General features: G+C 45.8%; 1 protein-coding gene across 1 annotated transcript in view; it reads right to left on the reverse strand.

The window, feature by feature from the left end:
* The window catches only part of CCDC175 (coiled-coil domain containing 175), a 124,204-nt gene that overhangs the window by 22,990 nt on the left and 86,881 nt on the right, over positions 1 to 14,333 (reverse strand). The window contains exons 17-18 of the mRNA XM_077265265.1: positions 12,200 to 12,302; positions 10,640 to 10,683 (exon numbers count right to left, since the gene is read on the reverse strand). Coding sequence (XP_077121380.1) covers positions 10,640 to 10,683; positions 12,200 to 12,302 — 147 coding nt within the window. The remainder of the gene's footprint in view (positions 1 to 10,639; positions 10,684 to 12,199; positions 12,303 to 14,333) is intronic.

Raw genomic sequence — 14,333 nt, forward strand, 5'->3', positions numbered from 1 at the left:
CTGAAATATTACCTGCTAGGTCGTAGGTTTAAGCTAGTGTTAGACCATGCCCCTCTGAGATGGTTGAGAGAGAAGAAGGGTAAGAATGCCCGGGTAACTAGGTGGTTGTTAGCTGTCATGGGGTTACCGCGACAGTTTGGAGCCAGAAGACCGCATCGTCTGACTGCTCCTACTCTGGCACTGAGAAGAGGCACAGGGTTTAATTGGCCATGTTGGAAATCCCTGTGCTCACAGCTGAGCTCGATTAGCCACTCCTTTCCCCTTTATAATCTGGACTGTTACAAATCCTTGCCAGAGCTAGCATTTACTGCATGGCTAACGGAGGGAGAGGAGTTTGTATGAGAAGGAGAGTTGGAGGAGTTATCCGTGACTGTTGCTTGGTTTGTATGTGTGATAATTCTCTATCCTTCTCTATTTTGTTTTATTCCCCTACCTCCACGTCCCAATGCATTTCTCTGTTATATGTGAGTAAATATTTTGTATGCCTGGAGTTTTCTGTTAACCCTTGTTAGTGTTGCCTTGTTTGTCAGGTTGGTGTACTACGGTGCACAGTAGCACCCCTCTTCCCTGGGTGGGAGAAGAGAACAGACAGAAGGGTAACTCAGGAGATAAGGCAAGGGTGGAGGCCCTGGCATCTTCACCTACAGAAGTATCCCTGTGAGTAGGGCAAGCTAGGGCACCCCCTAGTATTAGGGACAGGGAAGGAGACCCTGGTCCTGGGTCACCCGACAGCTCTGTTGTGACATTAGCCCTTCAAGTTTCCACGTAGAGCATAGGCCAGGGAAGTTGCATGGTAATGCGGATGCTCTCTCCCGAATCCCCTGTTTGGTGTCTGAAGGTGCCAAAAACCCCGGCTTTGGGCAGAGGGGGGGTCACTGGCATAGTGTATGAGGGGAGAGAAGTGTCACTCGGCATAATTGCATCAGCGATGTCAAACCAGAATAATTTCCTCCAGCACACTACGTGTTGGGAAAATTAAATCAAAATTGCAAAAATAGGATGGTTTTAGGTGGACATCTATAGAGTGGGTGGGAAGGTGTCCACCATATCTCCACTGGGGTGTGTGCTGACAAGACCTGTGTAATGTCAGTCATATGATCAGTAGTGATGAGCGAGCACTCACCACTACTCAGTACTCGCCCAAGCATCTCACTGCGTGAGATGCTCGGAGCTCGCCAAGTATTTCCGGGGTTGCTCGGCGGGAGCTCGGGTCTCCTCCCTGTATGTTTGCCGCTCTTTAGGGAGCCAGTGAACATGCAGGGATTGTCTGTCACATATTGTAATGCCACAGTCATGTGGGTTGTGGCATTACAGTGATTGGCTGGCCACACAGCGTCATCAGGTCTATCAGACCTGGCACTGCCATGCTCGTCACAGTCTACTCTGGAATCAGGCTGTGTAGGGAGAGGTGCTGCTGAGCTAGGGAGAGATTTGCTTGTTTCTTAGTTAGTGTAGGTATACCACAATATATTATACACACATCCATCTCAACTAACAGTCCTTCTGAGGACTAATCCAGCTGCATAGATAGCAATGCTAAGCAGGCAGGTAGTGTATGTGGCAGATTGCAGTGCATATAGCAAGAAGGTACATTCCAGTTCTGTCTGCTGCTGCTTTTACAGATATTTCTAGACATAGACCCCGGTATCAGGAGCCAGGAATACATTTTTTTGGAGCTTAAATCCTGATAATTTGCTTAAAAAGCAATCAAGAGAACACAGTTTTTCTGCTACAATTGCTTGTTGGCACTGCAGAATACAGACAGATCCTTTCCATATTACAGCGCTAAAAATCAATCTATTTACAACTGTGGTTTGTCCGTCACACGTATCACATATAAGTGCGCTAAAAATTCAGCCATTTGTAGTGAACGTGGAAAATATTGTCCTCCATTTAAAATGGACAAGCCACGTGGCAAGAGACGGGGAACTGGACGTGATGGTGCATGCAGAGGCATAGGCCGTGGGCAAGCTGAAATTGTGCCACAACAAACACCCACATCTTCTCGGCTGACCTTCCTGTCCCAATTACTAGGGGACCACAGCACACCACTATTGAACACAGAGCAGTGTCAAAAAGGTTGTTGGTTGAATAGCGGATAATGCTTCCAGTCATCACCACCCTGTCTTCCACACGGTAAAGTCTCATAAACATCAGGAGAACCAATGGAAGTTTTTTTAAAAAAAAATGTAAACAAACTTTATTAATACCAATCACATAGTTAAAAAACAAGCACATATCCAATACCGACAGTGCACACGACAACAAAGTGCAAAATACCAAAAGACACCAGATTTATAAGGTCTACCGCACAGTAAACAGTATATACATGCAGTTACATTGTACCTTGAGGTGCAGACAAGACTCTCCCAACAAAATGCCCAGGAGGTAATGGCCCTATTAATGATAAGCCGTAATTTTTGCCATAATCCCTAACTTATACCCATCTGGGAGATTCCCATCAGCCGGTACACCAGTATTAGTAAGGCTGCAACCATAACAAGTGTCCCATGCGATGGCCCTGGTGATAGAGATATTAGGAGGGCATGTCTCACCTCTGCATGCACCCCAACGCGCGTTTCGCCGCTGTCAGTCTCGCTTTCTCAAGGAGAAGTGTGGTTTCAATTGCCTATAGGACCTTTAAGTAGCCATAGTAACGTGTCACTTGACCGTTACTATGGCTACTTAAAGGTCCTATGGCAAAAATTGCGGCTTATCATAGATAGGGCCATTACCTCCTGGGCATTTTGTTGGGAGAGTCTTGTCTGCACCTCAAGGTACAATGTAACTGCATGTATATACTATTTACTGTGCGGTAGACCTTATAAATCTGGTGTCTTTTGGTATTTTGCACTTTGTTGTCATGTGCACTGTCGGTATTGGATATGTGCTTGTTTTTTAACTATGTGTATTGGTATTAATAAAGTTTGTTTACATTATAAAAAAAAAAAACTTCCATTGGTTCTCCTGATGTTTCCATCCACCAACCATCCACTACCCCATCCATCTGGACCATCCAGGGTAGCTAGACACTCATCAGTAAACAAGACTGTTTGAAAATTAATCTTCATGTATGTCTGGGCCCACTGCAACTGTTTCTGCTTGTGAACACTGTTTAGGGTGGCCAAATAGTAGGTGTCACGCCGTTCTGTCTGTATCTGGTTTTCGATGTGACAATGCATGTCTTTGCTTTAACCCTTTGCTCCATTCCCCCTAAATGAGCTGGGATACTGTTGGCTGTTACCTGTATGGAGCCTTCTCAGTTCCCTGCTTTGCTGCGCAGCCGTACATGGGTGGTTAGGTCTTTGCTCTGCTGCATGACCATCCGCTTGTGCGGTCCCTGATTGCCGCTGTGGAAGCTGCCCGCGGGTTGCGAGGTCATTTGCAGCTGGTGCATGACTTTCCACGTGTGTCAGGGCGTGCAGTCACAACCAGGTGCCCTGAGCCTCAATTCCTGCACTGATTATGCTGTAATGGTTTCTGTTTGTGCTAAGGGCGTGCGCGGCCACACCTCCCCTGCTTTTATTAGGGTTAGTGTGTGTACTTGAAATGCTGTCCCCAGCCAATTGCTGAGGGGCAGCTGCTATATAAAGTTCCCCTGCCCTATGGGTGGGGCCTGAGCTACTCACAAAGCTCCTGATCTTTGCTATGTGTGTTTGTGTTCCTGCACCTCTCCTGTCTATGTTTTGGTACCAAAGTCCTTGCCTTGATTCCTGTTTTGTCCTGTTCTGGCGCCTGTCCTGGAGGCGCTGTATCCAGGCTCGAATCCTTGATCCTGTACCTTTCTGAACTCTGTCTGCTGTGAGTATGTTCCTGGAATTCCTCTGCATCTGGAGCCTCGCAACCAGTGACTTTGAGTCTCTTGTAACCGGTGTTTCTGCTGAGCATCTACTCTGTGCTCTGGATACCATGCAGTGCTAGCTCCTGGCAGGCCCAGCAATCCTGCGGATCTAGCACCATCCCGCTGGAGTTCCTTTCTAGGTCCGATGCCTGGAGCCTGACAACCGCAGTTTGGAACCTGATGACCTCTGTCTGGAGCTTGGAGCCTGATGACTGTAGTGGTGCCTGTGGGTCGTGTCGGATGTCCAGAACCGAACGACTCCTGTCTGATGTCTGCGGGTGACCCTGGGTCCTGATGTCCTGTCTGTACCCTGATGTCCTGCCTGCGTCCTGATGACCTCGTGTTCCCTGATGTCCTTCCTGTGTCCGATGTCCTGATGTAACTTATGCCCTGGGCTGCCACGCCAGTGTCCCAGCTGATGACCTGGGCTGCCACGCCAGTGTCCCAGATGTCTATCCGGTATTCCTGATGCCCTGCCTGTGTCCTGATGTCCTTCCTGTGTCCAGATGTCCTGATGTCCTGTCTGTACCCTGATGTCTTGCCTGGGTCCTGATGACCTCATGTACCCTGATGTCCTGCCTGTTTCCTGATGTCCCGCCTATGTGTGCCTCCGTGATCCGTTGGTGCCTTGGGGTCCACTGGGTGGTAACCTTCTGGGAGGTGTGGAATCGGGAGCCTGACATCATTATGTTTTGTTTATGTACTGTGTGACTTTACTTTAGTAAACTTTACTTTCTCTATACCTGAAGTTGTGCGGTGTAATCAAGTCAAACGTGTCTCTTTACTTGTCCACATGCTCAGCTGCCACAGAACCCTGGTCTCTGCCCTCCCCTAGTTCGGGTAGGCCCGGGTCCCCCTCAGTGGTATAAAGGGTCCGTATTGCTTCCCCAGGGGACGTGCGCCCCATGCCTTCTGAGGTCGGTTGGTTTGGGGGCATCTATGGGCTGGGCCGCATCAGCGGCTGCAGCTGATCGTGATCGTAGGTTTATGAACCACAGCAAGCATTTGAAGGATCCTACACCTTGAGGTTCGAGGGACTCCAAAGGGAACAACAGCTTCAAATATCTGTTTGCTGGTTTGTAATGGCTTTTAAGCAGCTGCTCTCTTAATCCGATGATTGCCTGGCAGAAACCTTCCTCATTCTGCCTTTATCAGCACAAACACGTCTGTGCTCAGATTCAGCCACAAATCTCTTAACAGTACGATGATCACGCTTACTTTTTCGGGAAATATCGAATGTTTTCATCCTTTGACCAAGGCATTGCACTATTTGATGCTTTTCGGCAGCAGAGAGATCCTTTTTCTTTCCCATGTTACTTGAAAACCGTGGCCTGCTTAATAATGTAGAACATCATTTTTAAGTAGTTTTCCTTTAATTAGAATCACCTGGAAAACTAATTATCACGTGTTTAAGATTGATTTCAGTGATCCATTGAGCCCTGAGACACAATACCATCCATGAGTTTATTTGAAAAACAAAACGCTGTTACGCTGCCTTTCCCGTGACCCTTGTGACAGTCATTACTGGTTGGTGACACTTCTAGACCCACGCTTCAAGGAGAACTTTTTATCTCTTATTCCTGAGGCGGACAGGTGAACTAAAATGGGCCATCCCATCTGAAAACGCTAGCGGCAGAGGTCACAGTTCGTTGGACAACCAACGAATACAGGCGAGAGAGACACCACTCCAATCCGGAAGAGGAAGGAACACTGTCAAAGTTCTGCAAGAGTTTCCTCAGACCCTCCCATCGCACAGGCCCTGACGCACGGAGTACTCTCACAAGGAGTGCAAAGTTTGGGAAGATGTTGAGTACCTTGCTGACCATACCAACATCCTCCGTGATTCCTCTGTGCCTTATAATTATTGAGTATCCACACTGGACACGTGGCATGAACTGGCTCTCTACACCTTGGAGGTCCAGGCCTGCCTTGCCGCTAGCGTTTTGTTACAGCGGGTTTTTAGTGCTGCTGGTGGAATAACTGATAAGCGCCTCCACCTGTCAACTGAAAATGCTGACAGGCTGACTCTTACAAAAATGAACAAGGGCTTCACCAGATGTCACCGTTCTATAGGGGAGATCGTGGTGGGACCGTAGTATACGGTTTATTATTTTACGTTTTTTGCAGGCGCTGAAGTATGGTGAAATGAAGTATCTGGTGATGTCACTGCTCTATAGGACCTTCAGTGACACACTGACAGGAGACAAAGGCTCCTGCAGTGCATCACTGAACTATAGTAACCTCTGAGTCTTACTTTATGGCAATTGCTGCGTGGGAAAATTTCTCACACAGCAATTGCATAAAGTGAGACTAGGGACTATTTTTTTTTTTTTACAGCGGCGGAGGAATACAGTGCGGAAGGATACCTTCCTCCCATCATTGTGTTCCTGGAGCCCCTGGAGAGCAGTCCCATCAGCTGATGCTGCCATTCTCCACGGGAGATCGTCGTAGGACACTCGTGGATTTCTGTGGATCAGGGAGTATATTGGTTGTTTGTTATTTTAATCTTTTTTACAGATGACACTGGCTTCGGGGATCAAAATGACAAGTAATGGTGAGTATGTAATCTATGTTTAATGTACTGTATGTCTATATGTATGTATGTATGTATGTAGTATGCATGTAGTATGTATGTATGTAGTATGTATGTAGTATGTAGCATGTATGTATGTAGTATGTAGCATGTATGTAGTATGTAGCATGTATGTAGTATGTATGTAGCATGTAGTATGTATGTATGTATGTAGCATGTATGTATGTAGCATGTATGTAGTATTTTTTTTTTTTACATTCAACACATTAGCCGGATGATGGGACTACTACTGTCCCATCATTGGCTAATGTGTCAATCACTGTCATTGTAGCAGGCATCGTCCGATGGGACTTGTAGTCCCATCGGACGATGCCTGCACAGACACAAAGATCCCCCGGCAGCCAGCACAGACCCCAGAGAGGCCCATACAGACCCCCGAGAGGCTCGCACAGACCCCCGAGAGGCCACACAGACCCCCCCGGCAGCCCGCAGAGCCCCGGCAGGCACGCACAGACCCCCCACGGTCCCGCACAGACCCCGCCCGCACAGAGACACGCAGTCTCCGCCCACGCACCGCCCACACTCCATTATAGTGCATTATTGCACTATGGGAACTTCCGGTATCCGATATCGCAAAAATATCGGAACTCGGTATCGGAATTCTGATACAGTGAATATCGGCGATACCCGATATTTGCAATATCGGAATGCTCAACACTACTCAAGAGGCGTTCCTGAGTTTACCTTTGCAAGCAGCCGAGTGAGTCAACCCCTCACACCTCAGATATGGCAGCATAGGAGACTGGACACAACCACTTTCACCCTTTCATGCGCTTAGCCCACTCCATACATGGCTGTTTCCGGCACATATGCAAACAGAACCTGCCTGTAAATGCAGAGATCAGAGCTAGCATCAATTGCAGGGTATGGTACCAGTGACTGAATGGTATCAAGTTCAAGTCCCCTGGGCGCAAAAAAGAAAAAAAGTAAAACTAAAGTAAATAAGACTATGAAATATGAAAATTAAAAAATTGTCCTCTTATTTCTATTTGTGAAAAAAATATGGATTTTTTAGGCCATGTTCACACGTTCCTGATTTCCCTGCTGTTCTTCTGCACTAAAACCGCAGCTCTTGGCAGAAAACGCAGGTGCGGTTTTTGGTGCGTTTTTTTATGCGGTTTTTAGTGCGTTTTTTTATGCAGTTTTCTCTGCAGATTGTCTGTGTTTGACACAAATAAAGCTTTAACTGCAGTGGGGAAAAAAAAAAAAGAAATGATGTCATTTCCTTGTCCAACCCTTTTCTTCTTCCATCCTCCATTTTGGGACTAAACACCAAAATGAGTGGAAGTGTTTTGAATGACAGCGCTCCGCAGAGTGCTGAGCGTAGGCCAGATCACAGCCCGCGGATCCAGCTCTATCCAGCTATTTAAGTGCCACGTATTTAAGGCTACGTTCACATTTGCGTTGTGCGCCGCAGCGTCGGCGACGCAACGCACAACGCAAACAAAAACGCAGCAAAACGCATGCACAACGCTGCGTTTTGCGACGCATGCGTCCTTTTTTTGGTTGATTTTGGACGCAGCAAAAATGCAACTTGCCGCGTCCTCTGCGCCCGGACGCGTGCGCCGCAGTGACGCATGCGTCGCAAAACGCAAGTGCAACGCATGTCCATGCGCCCCCATGTTAAATATAGGGGCGCATGACGCATGCGGCGACGCTGCGGCGCAGACCGCAAATGTGAACGTAGACTTAGTGCCACATATCACGTATTTCAGTGCCACGTATTTCAGTGCCACGTATTTCAGTGCCACGTATTTCAGTGCCACGTATCACGTATTTAAGTACCACGTATCACGTATCACGTATTTCAGTGCCACGTATTTCAGTGCCACGTGTCACGTATTTAAGTGCCACGTATCACGTATTTAAGTGCCACGTATTTCAGTTGCACGTATTTTTGCTATTGTAAGGTGGCATTAATCCCGGTTAATAATGGAGAGGTGTCAATAAGACGCCTATCCATTATTAATGCTATTAAAATGATCAAAAAAAATATAGGGGGACCCCCCCAAAAAAAAAAAAAAAAAAAGACATAGGGTCCCCCTATATTTTTAGGCCAGAAAGGCTAGGCAGACTGCTGCGGGCCAATATTTGTGGCCTGGGAAGGGGTTAAAATACCCATGGCTGTTCCCAGGCCATGAATATGAAGCCCACAGCTGTCTGCGTAGCCTTTCTGGCTCAGAAATAAAGGGAGAGCCCCCCCCCCCCCAAAAAAAAAAAAAAAGTGTTGGGGTCCCCCTATATTTTTAGGCCAGAAAGGCTACGCAGACAGCCGTGGGCTTATATTCATAGCCTAGGAAAGGGGCCATGGATATTTGCCCCCCCCCCCCCCCGGCTACAAATATAAGCCCGCAGCCGCCCCAGAAAAGGCGCATCAAAATGATGTGCCAATTCCGGCACTTAGCCCCTCTCTTCCCACTCCCTGTAGCGGTGGGATATGGGGTAATGAGGGGTTAATGCCACCTTGCTATTGTAAGGTGGCATTAAGCCCGGTTAATAATGGAGAGGCGTCAATAAGACGCCTATCCATTATTAATCCAATGAAAGGGTTAAAAAAAAAACACAAACACTAGAAAAAAAATATTTTAATGAAATAAAGACACCCACTTTTTGACCATATTTTATTGTACGCTCAATCCGTCCTGAAGACCCTCGACCTGAAAAAGACGCAAAATAAAAAAACAAATTCATACTCCCTGGCCCTGTCCGCAGAAATCCATCGAGGGTCCCACGAAGATCTTCCATGGAGAACAGACACATCCAGAGATATGTCTGCTCTCCACGGCTGCAGCAACACACTGACAGGAGCCATAGTTCCTGTCGGTGTGTCACTGCGCATGCGCGAGCGAGTTTACCGGCGGTCATTGACCCCGGCACTCTCGCTTAACGGCAGTGCTGCGTGGGAAAGTTCAACGCAGCTGTACTGCCGTTAACCGAGACGCCGGAGCCATTGAACTCCGGAACAGTACGCGATACACTGCTAGGAGCTTCGCTCCTGGCAGTGTATCGCCGGAGAGCAGCCGATCGGCGTGGGACACTCGTTTTATGGATTCTGCGGGCAGGGAGTATGGATTTGATTTTTTATTTTGGGATTTTTTCTAGAGGATCGAGGGCTTCGCCTACCAGTGTGCTGTTGGTGAGTATATACTCTGTGTTATATGTTGTATGTACTGTGTGTCATGTATGTGTATTGTGTGTGTTTTGTGTAACTTTACAACTGTGCTAAGTCGCCGGACACAGGGACAACTCTCCCATCCTAATACCGGATGGGAGTAGTAGTCCCATACGGCGACTTAGCACAATGGTGGCACTAGCGTCGCATGGGGACACACACACACACACACACACACACACACACACACACACACACACACACATATACACACACACACACACACACACATATACACACACACATATACACACACACATATACACACACACACACACACACACACACACACACACCAAATCTATCAAACAGCCGACATCGATCCCCATGCGACGGTATGCCTCCGTCACTTCGGAACACACTCCGCCCACGCACTTCCGCCCACGTACTTCCGCCCGCTTCCCCGCACTTCCTGCTGCAGCGGTTTCTCCACCCATAACCGCAATAAAACCCGCAGATATATTTTTGATCTGCGGGTTTTACTGCGGGTTTGACCTCACAATGGAGGTCTATGGGTGCAGAACCGCTGCAGTTTCGCACAAAGAAGTGACATGGTCCTTCTTTTTTACCGCAGCTATTCAGCGCGGCTTTTTTAGTGAATTTCAGGATCATGTGCACAGCGTTTCCTGTTTTCCATAGGGTTACATTGTACTGTACCCTGCATGGAAAACAGCTGCGGACCCACAGCGGCAAAATCGCTGCGGTTCCGCGGTAAAAAACGCATTGTGTGAACATGGCCTTAAAGTTACATTTTAAAATATTTATCCTACATGTTAAACATTGTAAAAAATAAACACAAAGAAGAAACTTATCCCTTTATTATATACCGGGTGGAGGATACAGATAGAAAAACATGCGACAGCCATTTCCCGCTGCCAAGTGCCTGGATGAAGCGCTTAGCAGCGGGAAACGGTCGTTGCTCTTTTCTTCTGTCTGTATCCTCCATTTTGCCGATAATCTAGACTATATGTTTGACTTTTTATTGATTTTATGATTAGTGCATAGGAATCAAAAATCTGAAAGACATACTTACACTACAGACAAGGTTGTCTTGTTCCCAGCCTTCATGCAGACGTTCTGAAAAGATACATTCATCAATCAGGCTAAGGTTGGATTCACACATCCATGTGCCTGATCCCAGCACAGACCGGCCGTGGGTCTCCGAACCCAAAGTCAGCAGACTCATATACATCTATGCTAGGGCATCGCGGTCCGTGCTCAAACCATGACACAGGGATGTGTGAATGTAACCTTATGGTATGACAAAATAATATACCCTATATATCATCTATGTCTGTAAACTTATTACATGGAATAGTTCCTGATCTTCAAACCACTTCTAAAACAGAAATTAGGTGGCGCGGTTGAAACAGGTGAAGAAAAATCCAAGATAAACTTGATGTGATGTAGAAGCAATATTTGGCTGTATGATGTGCAGTGGAAAAAGCCACCGTGTAGAGTGCCAGTATTTTGTGTTTTATGTTTTTGTAGTCTCCAGCCTTTTCTCAAAATGTCAATATCTTTAAAAATGTGAATATCAATTATTCTTGTCTGAAAGAAAAAATAATAATGTTTACATGTCCCTATGTACTTGTAGTGATTCAGCCCATAGTAAATACTGTGTTTTCTGAAAGCTTCCATACCTGCTGCATAATAATAATAATAATAATAATTTTATTTATATAGCGCCAACATATTCCGCAGCGCTTTACAACTTATAGAGGGGACTTGTACAGACAATAGACATTACAGCATAACAGAAATCACAGTTCAAAATAGATACCAGGAGGAATGAGGGCCCTGGTCGCAAGCTTACAAACTATGAGGAAAAGGGGAGACACGAGAGGTGGATGGTAACAATTGCTTTCGTTATTTGGACCAGCCATAGTGTAAGGCTCGGGTGTTCATGTAAAGCTGCATGAACCAGTTAACAGCCTAAGTATGTAGCAGTACAGACACAGAGGCTATTGACTGCATAAAGTGTATGAGAACATGATGCGAGGAACCTGATTGTGTTTTTTTTTTTTTTTTTATTAGGCCACACAGGGATAGTTAGGTTAATGCGTTGAGGCGGTAGGCCAGTCTGAACAAATGCGTTTTTAGGGCACGCTTAAAACTGTGGGGATTGGGGGTTAATCGTATTAACCTAGGTAGTGCATTCCAAAGAATCGGCGCAGCACGTGTAAAGTCTTGGAGACGGGAATGGGAGGTTCTGATTATTGAGGATGCTAACCTGAGGTCATTAGCGGAGCGGAGGGCACGGGTAGGGTGGTAGACTGAGACTAGAGAGGAGATGTAGGGTGGTGCTGAGCCATGGAGTGCTTTGTGGATGAGGGTAGTAGTTTTGTACTGGATTCTGGAGTGGATGGGTAGCCAGTGTAATGACTGGCACAAGGTAGAGGCATCGGTGTAACGGTTGGTGAGGAATATGATCCTGGCAGCAGCAATCAAGACAGATTGGAGCGGGGAGAGTTTGGTAAGAGGGAGGCCGATTAGTAGAGAGTTACAATAGTCCAGACGAGAATGAATAAGTGAGACAGTAAGAGTTTTTGCAGAGTCATAGATAGATATAGATAGGATATGCTGAATTTACCAATAAGAGAGGCGTGGTCTTTCTCTAGGTGATCTGCAGCTGATAAATGTTTTTGTGATTCTCCTATGATGGCGCTGATATCATCCTTATATTGTGCATTTTTCTGTAAAGAGATCAAAACAATTAATGCTTTCTATAACGTGGCAAAAATTAAAAGAGGCCATAATGCAATCCCATTTTATTAAGCATACACATCTGGAAATATAGAATGTCCATCTCATGTCACATCAAGTTGATTTATTAGATAATTTTAATCTGGTAATGTACACTAGTGGCCAAAATTTTGGATACACTTCAAATTTTTGTCACTTTTTAAAGTTTTTAGCATGCAATCATACAAAGTGTTTAGAACCGTAATGCCACAAGTAGTCTAAGGTAGATTAGAACACCTCTACATAGCAAAAAAGATTACTATAATACAAAATATCTCATTACTTCTGTAAGAACAGCGGAATTGCCGAATCAAAATATCACGTCCTAATATGTTCATTTTTATGCTATCCCTATGTGTTCTTTCTTTAGTAGCATGTACGGTAGGTTATTGTTTAGCATCGATAACAGTTTGCATTTCCTTGACATTGATTCAACAAGACTTCTCTGATTATAACATACCAGGAACTGATAACAGCTGCAATCAATACCTGTGTGCTGCTCGGTCGCTTACTAGAAACCAATCAGTTTAATATTGACCAAATATTTTTAATTGGGTTCAGATCTGGACTGTTTCCTGGCCATAAAAGCACAGAAATGTGTTTGCTTTCAAACCATTTTAGACATTACCTTGCAGTGGGAGCACCATGTCAATCCCGTTAAAAAATAATTTCGGTCTGTTCCTTGCCAAGGTCATGAATTGATGGGATGAGCTTTGGTTCAAAGATATCATGAATATAATTTCGAAGCATTTACAGTTCCCTCAAGGAACTGTATTCTCCCAATTTCATGCCAGGACATACAGCCCCATATCATAAGACTCTCAGGATGTTTAATTGTAGCTGTCATACACTCTGGAAGACAGTCTTCCTTTGGCCTACTCCGAACATAACGCACTCTGTCACTACCAAAAATTTATATTCTCGTTTCATTGCTCCAGATTACTTTCTTCCAATCTTCAGTTGTCCAGCTAAGATGTTTTTTGTCCCAGGAAATTCTCTTACTTCTCTGTTTAAGATTAAGGAATGGCTTTTCTACTTGGTGTTCGTGCTTTCAGACCGGCAGCAAGTAATCGGTGACGTACTGTTCTATCACACACCAAAACTCCTCCATTGTGCAAGAACTGGTTGAGTTCCTTGGCTTATGCTCTTCTGTTTTGCAAGGCTAACCTAACAATTCTTCTGTCTGTTTTAGGAGTTGTTGCCTTTTTCCTTCCTCTACCACTTTTAGTTTTGATGCTGCAACCATCAGCAAAACGTGAACACAGCTTTTGCACTCCAGAAGCACTGACTCCACCACCCATCTTCCTAGAAATTTCTCTGAAACTGTATCCCTCCTTCCTCAAAACAATAGCCGTAGCTCTCTTTTTTGGAGACCAATCAGACCTCTTTGTGGCTGGCATGATGACGAAAAAGGACGCCTAGATTTTTGCTAGGGAGGAAATTTTGTTTTCTCCTGTGGCATCATAGATAAGCTAATACGGCTTCTTGCCGAATAAGCACCCGGTCTGGTAGGGCAGAGACGTGAAGGACTTTTTTTTTTTTTTTTTTTTGGACGCAGGGTCCGTTTTGCCATCCCAGAACCACAGTGTCCGTCGGAAGGAGATGGCAGTTGCGGCTGTAAGAACAGCATAGAGTAGAGTGTAAGGATGCGTACAAGAGATATTCCCTGGCCAAGGAGATCTGATTGGATAGTTCTGCTGCTTCCAGAGGAAGGTCAGTGTCCTGTATGGTCCTGCTCAGGACATTGGCCCAAGAGACCATAGCATTAGATACACCCACAGCGTGGCAGAAGCCAGGAAAGAAAAACAAACGACCCGGATCATCTATCTGCCGGTCTGTGGGGGGCTTTAATTGAGAAACCATCTGGCAAGGACTAAAGGGATTTTGAGGTCAAGCGGTGACAGGCAGATCAACCGGAGGGGATTCTTCCCATTTCTTCCGCAATCAGGGGAAAGAGTATCTCGCCTCTATAAGCTCCTGAC

The sequence above is a fragment of the Ranitomeya variabilis genome, chromosome 1 (genome assembly GCF_051348905.1).
Source record: "Ranitomeya variabilis isolate aRanVar5 chromosome 1, aRanVar5.hap1, whole genome shotgun sequence".
Classification (NCBI taxonomy): domain Eukaryota; kingdom Metazoa; phylum Chordata; class Amphibia; order Anura; family Dendrobatidae; genus Ranitomeya; species Ranitomeya variabilis.